Raw genomic sequence first — 6,000 nt, forward strand, 5'->3', positions numbered from 1 at the left:
GCCAGAATGTTAGATAAGATATCCGTGCTGCATATGATTAGCTTCTTTTATAATTGAATCCTTGGAGGATCATATGAAGTGAATTGGTGTAGTTACGACAAACCATCCATCTGGCCACTACAAACAAGTCAAACAGATTAGCTAAAACACAGAATGTGACATGAAATGAATTTATTTCTTCTGTATCATAATTCATAGCAAGCTCCATTCTGCAATTTACCTAACAACTCACCTAAATTGCGACGCAAATAGAAAATGACTATTCATATGTGATGCAATTCTAGTCCCCCGCATAGTTTCAATCATCTAACTGTGCAATTTGATACTTAATTCTTTTGTAATATACAGATATAATAGTTGAACATAACTCCACTTGTCGAAAAACTAACCTTGACAAACCAAACATCCATGGCGTAAGAAAAAATCCTTCTGGTTTGCAGTAGGAACTGAACCACATGGCAGTGTAATTTTCCTTAAAGATTGCCTTGAAAGCACCATCCAAGCTACAATGTCCAGACTCACATTGTTACACCATCTCAAGTTCATCTTTTCAACGCTTTGCAGTTCAATATCACGCCTTCAACTCCTTTGGCAGTCACATTCAAGCAACCTTCCAAATTCAAACGGGATAGCCGTCCACAATGCTTCCGATTGAAGCCAATGTATGTCATCAATAGCCAACCCCTCGGCTTGCAAAACCTCTAGTTTAGGAAGTTCAAAGTCAAATTCAAGATTATTAACCCCTGACATTTACTATCTAAACATCTAATCTGCAAACAGTTCTTCAAAATCTGCAAGATGCCTTCTTCGGTAAGACATGGGCAGTAGGTAACGTCGAGTACTTCCAAGTTGGGGCAAACATTAGAAGCCATTTTTCAAGCATTCATCATTCAAATTGTTATTCCACCCAAATGTAATGCCTTACTCTAGGATTCACAGCAATTTCAGCCGGAAATTTGCTCCTTCAAGATCCAAGTATGTAATAGACGGATACTTGGACAAGAGAAAACAAATCCCATCAAATGTGAAACAAAAGCAACGAGAGAGACAAGCTTGTGCAATGGAAGGTTAGCTTCAGCTACTAAACACAACAATTCATCAGATATAAACGAATTGGAGAGATCAAGCTCGCTTAAACTTCTGGCATAAGCAAAGGAATCCAAAAAACATGCATCAATCGAAGGAATTCCAATTCCATTGATGAAAATCGACTTCAAATTATCACTTTTACGAAGAGCCAAAGCAATTCCGTTCTGGGTAATGAAATCGCAATCACGAATCCCAATTTCAGTCAAGAACAAACAATTGGACGATAAAGTAACAAGAGCTTGATCGGTTATGAAGGTATTACCAGAGAGATCAATCTTGCGCAAACTCTTGAGCGACGAGGCCAACCTAAGAATACCATAATCGGTAAGCAAACCAGAAACACTCTTCGAATCCAATGACCCGTTCGGGGAAAACCCACATCCATGGTCAGGATAGCTAATGTCAACCACTTCGAGAGAAGGGAAACAATTCCGATCTCAATCAAATCAGAGTCTTTCAAAGACCCAATGTTGGAGCATTTCAATTCTACCAAATTCCTCATCTTGGAAGCCAAGCGCTTCAAACCCAGTAAAGGGAAACACTTGTGGCTGGAAATGTCGAGGGATTTCAAGGGCAGCCCAGATGAGAGATCAATGAAAGAACCGAGTCGAGATTACCGTGGAAATCACGGAAAACGATGGTGGTGAGATTTGGAAAGCGGAGGAGGATATTGGGGAGGGATTCAAGGGTTGGGTCGGTGATGGTGAGAGTGCGACGGAGATGACTGGTAATGGAAAGAAACCTTTTGCACACCAAAGAAAGAGGTTCGGAGTAGCGATGGTGTTCTAAGAAACTGAAAATTGATTCCCAGCATTCTTCTGGTAATTCCATGATCAATTTAATCGGGAAGAAATTGAATATGCAAAGGCGAGGCCAGCCAGAAAATAAGAGAATTGCTTGACAATTAAATTTGTTTCTTGATATAAGAAAATTAATTCCCTTCAAAATTAAAAAAGGTAAAGTAATTTCGTCACACTCAATTATAATATAAAAGTGTTAATATTTAGGCTTGAATTTGAATTCGAATTCTTGACGTTACTGTCTGATGGTAGGGTAAGGTATATGTGATATGTCTTTTCAATACATAGGCTCCATAATCATAACGGTCCATTATTCATAGCCACTTTTTTTTTTTATTAAATTATTCATAGCCACTTAAATTCAAAAGGAAATTGAGATCAGAAACAATTTGATAAATGCTGGTACAAAAAAATTTAAGCCGGATTTTCGAAACTTGAATTATTATATAGATAATGCCGTCACACGTTAATAGATCATATTATAAAATACTGTTTAGACTATTCCTGATCATATGTTTTAAATATACATAATTAAATAGTTATACATACATTATTTATTGTTTTAAAATTACAATTAATAAATAAATCGCCTGAAATCAAACCATCAAAATAAATATAAATTAAAGTCGTAATAAAAAAGGGTAAATTATAATATTGATCACTTAGTTATTTAGTCTTTTTATTTTTATTGTCGGTTTTTTTAATTTTTCAATCAAAACACTAAACAATTTAATTATTCTCAATCAAGCCACTTGCAACTAACATTTAGTAAATTAGGTGACATGACAGTTAAATATTTTGGTATAATCACACATTTGGTCCGTATTATTTATGTATTATCTCAATTTAATCATATTTTTAATTATTAAAATAAATTTAATCTTCCAATCAAAAAACATATCTTGCCACATATCATCCTGTGATTGAAATAAAATAAAGCAAAGTAATTTGGGACTAAAGGGATTTGACCAATATTTTTTTAAAATTAATATATATATATAAAGTATTAGGAATTTAAGTTAAGTATTTATACATTTATTGGCGGATCTGGAGATATTTTTTAGGGTGGGCTCGTATATATTAATAATAGAAAGTTTTCTTATAAGGTGGATACAAATAAATTTTCATGGCGGACACCAATAGTAAAATAGACAACTAATATAAGTAAATTCAAATTTAAGGGTAGGCACGTGCCCACCATGGATAAGCCTTGCATCTGTCGCTATATACAGTAAGATACAAAATATATAAAACATATTGTCTATTTGTAATCAAACATTGGTATTGGCTTAATGGTTGGGTACATGCTTGGTTTCACAATTGTCTCAGGTTTGAATCCATTTTACCCCAAATTACTTTGCTTTGTTTTCTTTCAATCAGATGGTGACATGTGGTATAATTCGATTGGAGGATTAAATTTATTTTAATTTATTAAAAGTAAGACTAAATTAAGACAATATGTAAATAATATGGATCAAATGTGTGATTATACCAAAATATTTAACTATTATGTCACTTAATTTTTTTAAATATTAATTATAAGTGGCTTAATTGAGAACAATTAAATAGTTTAATGATTTAATTAACAAAATTAAAAGATTGATGGTAAAAATAAGAGGAGTAACTGGTATAATTTACCCTAAGACTAACCTAGCTTCAAAAAAAAGTATTTTAAACTATTTTAGTTTGAATTTGCACGATAGTCGTGTTTTTCTTGGATAGCATATGCTCGTGAATGGTAAGATTAGGGACGAGTATGGGACTTAAAATTGATGAGTTTTTATTCAATTTTATTTTATTGGATTTTTTTTTTTAGTTTTAGGTTTCAGTGGAGTTGAGTTTTTTTAAAAGATATATTTGGGTGTGATGAGATACAGATTTAGAATGAAAAATATTTAATCTGACATGATATTATTTGAAAAATAATATAATTATATTTTATATATCTAAGATTAAAAAAGAAACTCGAGTGAAGTCACCCTAAAGACCTAAAGCCATGGGATCGAGTTTCGGACAGTGAATAGGATCGGCCAAAACTTAACCCGAAATGTGCACCCCTAGGTAAGACACTTCAATCGGCCTACGTTGCAGCTTCATCTTCCCCGACACCTTGTCCATCGCTCACTTCCTTCCAAGTCGCCTGCTAGAAAAAGCCTCCTCCTGGTTGCTTCAAAATTAATGTAGATGAGACATATTCGATGGACATCGGTACACCGCCCATTGGACTCATTACTGGAGATGCCTAATGGTCTTGTAATTGTTGGTCGTGCTATTCTGATACTGATGCTGGTGCTATGGAGACGCATGCCATCATTTATGGTATTCGCTTAGCGGTTAACTTGATTCTCTTCAAGTTATTACTGAGTGATTCCGCTAGTGTTGTTTGCTGGTTGGAGAATCATTTCAATAACATTTCGATGCTTCCTTCTGAAAGCCTGACGATTGTTGGTTGCTCACCATACATTCACGTCCAATACGTAAGGCGATCTGCCAATGATACCTTGCTCGTTATACTTCTACTATAGCGGGACAATATTTTAATGTTTTAGATGTTATCATTAACAATACCATTTTCTTTTTCATTTTGAAAACTTAACACCACAATTTTCGATTTTAAAGATGGATGGTGTTTTAAATGAATATTTAACTGATTAATAATTAAAAGTGATACTTGAACTTTTATAAAGTTAAGTTAGAGATAGAATCCATTTAAGCCTTAAAACCATCTCCGTTTAGGAATTGATTTGTTTTCATGGTCATCTTTCTTTCTCAAAACAAATTTTACTTCATTTTTGTATTAATTAAACATAAACACATATTATACAAGAAACAGGAAAAATAATACAAAGGCAAACAGTCTAAAAACAAACAACTTTTGAACACGAGAATAGCATCCATCAACTATCTTCTCCTTATTTTTGAGAGCATATGCAGTGTAACACAAGACAGGAATCTAATGTTTAAAAGGAGGCGAATCAAATGAAGGAGGAAGCTGGACTAATGGTAAGAAAGATAGCGGAGGTGACTCTGGGTGCACGAAACCGGTATCTGGTGCTGATGGAGTGGAGGAAAATGGAAATGACTGCTCAGGGATAGTTGGGATTACTGGAGTTGGCAGAAAAAAATTTGGTAGACCAGTTGATTCGATGGGTGGTGCAAATGTAAAGGGTGGAAGTTGTGGTGAAGAAAATATTGGGACAGTCACATCAGGCGACAAATCTCGTGCTGGCGGTGAAAAAATTGTGGGCAGAAACGGTGGTGTTGGTTGAAACTCGACTGGTGGAGTAAATACGGGAAGAAGAGGCGTTGTTGGTGTAAACTCATCATCTGGAGGCATGCTAGGCTCCTTTGGAGTAGCAAATACGGAAGGGAGTGACGTTGCTGGTGTAAAATCATCATCTGGTGGCAAGTTTGGCTCTGTTGGTGGATACGGGCGGGATTGGTGTAAATTCATCGCCTAGAGGAGAAAATATTGGGAGCTGAGGTGGTTCTGGTGTCGTATCAGGCTCTGTCAGAAGGAAAGGGTTTGGTGGTGGTGATAAATCTGGAATAGATGGAGTGACCGGAGGAGTTAGTCATGGAAATATTGGCGTTGGAGGTGGTGAAAGAACTAGCGGTGGTGGTGAAAATACAAATGGTGGTGGTGTTGATGGAACTAATGGTGGAGGCGGTGACAACGACGGTGAGGATGAAGGTGGTGGAGCAGAAGTAACCGGTGCCGGGGAAGGTAAAGGAAGTAAGGGTGGTGGTGATGAGACTAATGGAGGAGGGGATGGTAATAAAGGTGGTAAAGGCGACGGCAATGGCGGAGATCTCCTATGAGGGGAAGGCCTTCGCCTAGGCAGAAAAGGGTTGTCCGGAGAGGCAGATGTTGAGAAAGGCCATTGACCAAAGGTTCCGAACAGGAACTGAAACAATGGGTCACATGATGTTCCTCCTCTTCTCCCACCGCCTCTTCTTCTTCTTCTTCTTAGCTCTTGTTGCTGCCCACTATGGTGAGAATATGACCTGGCCTCTGTACCACTTTGGGTGAACAAAAGCAAAGCTAAAACTATGAAAAAGCTTGCTTCATTGCTGCTTCATGTTTCCCTTATCATTGGTTATTAGTTTT

General features: G+C 36.4%; 2 protein-coding genes across 2 annotated transcripts; one reads left to right on the forward strand and one right to left on the reverse strand.

Annotated features, from left to right (window-relative positions):
• Positions 1 to 944: 944 nt before the first annotated feature.
• On the reverse strand, positions 945 to 1,920 carry LOC120194334 (protein TRANSPORT INHIBITOR RESPONSE 1-like). The gene is made up of 2 exons (XM_039196660.1): positions 1,707 to 1,920; positions 945 to 1,498 (listed from the first exon to the last, which is right to left on the reverse strand). Exons 1-2 carry the CDS (start codon positions 1,918 to 1,920, stop codon positions 945 to 947), a joined length of 768 nt encoding a protein of 255 aa, XP_039052591.1.
• Positions 1,921 to 5,224: 3,304 nt separating this feature from the next.
• LOC120194335 (glycine-rich cell wall structural protein 1.0-like) lies at positions 5,225 to 5,711 on the forward strand. The gene is made up of 2 exons (XM_039196661.1): positions 5,225 to 5,333; positions 5,395 to 5,711. The coding sequence occupies exons 1-2, from the start codon at positions 5,225 to 5,227 to the stop codon at positions 5,709 to 5,711; spliced, it is 426 nt and encodes a 141-aa protein (XP_039052592.1).
• The last annotated feature ends 289 nt before the right edge of the window (positions 5,712 to 6,000 follow it).

This window comes from Hibiscus syriacus, unplaced genomic scaffold (genome assembly GCF_006381635.1).
Source record: "Hibiscus syriacus cultivar Baekdansim isolate YM2019G1 unplaced genomic scaffold, ASM638163v2 tig00116997_pilon, whole genome shotgun sequence".
NCBI classification, from domain to species: domain Eukaryota; kingdom Viridiplantae; phylum Streptophyta; class Magnoliopsida; order Malvales; family Malvaceae; genus Hibiscus; species Hibiscus syriacus.

Coding starts and splice junctions, on each gene's coding strand:
- LOC120194334 (XM_039196660.1), bottom strand. CDS start 1,920: ATGGAATTACCAGAAGAATGCTGGGAATCAATTTTCAGTTTCTTAGAA. Junction 1,499..1,706: donor CGTTTTCCGTGATTTCCACG/GTAATCTCGACT, acceptor CTTCTCTCGAAG/TGGTTGACATTAGCTATCCT.
- LOC120194335 (XM_039196661.1), top strand. CDS start 5,225: ATGCTAGGCTCCTTTGGAGTAGCAAATACGGAAGGGAGTGACGTTGCT. Junction 5,334..5,394: donor TGGATACGGGCGGGATTGGT/GTAAATTCATCG, acceptor GTGTCGTATCAG/GCTCTGTCAGAAGGAAAGGG.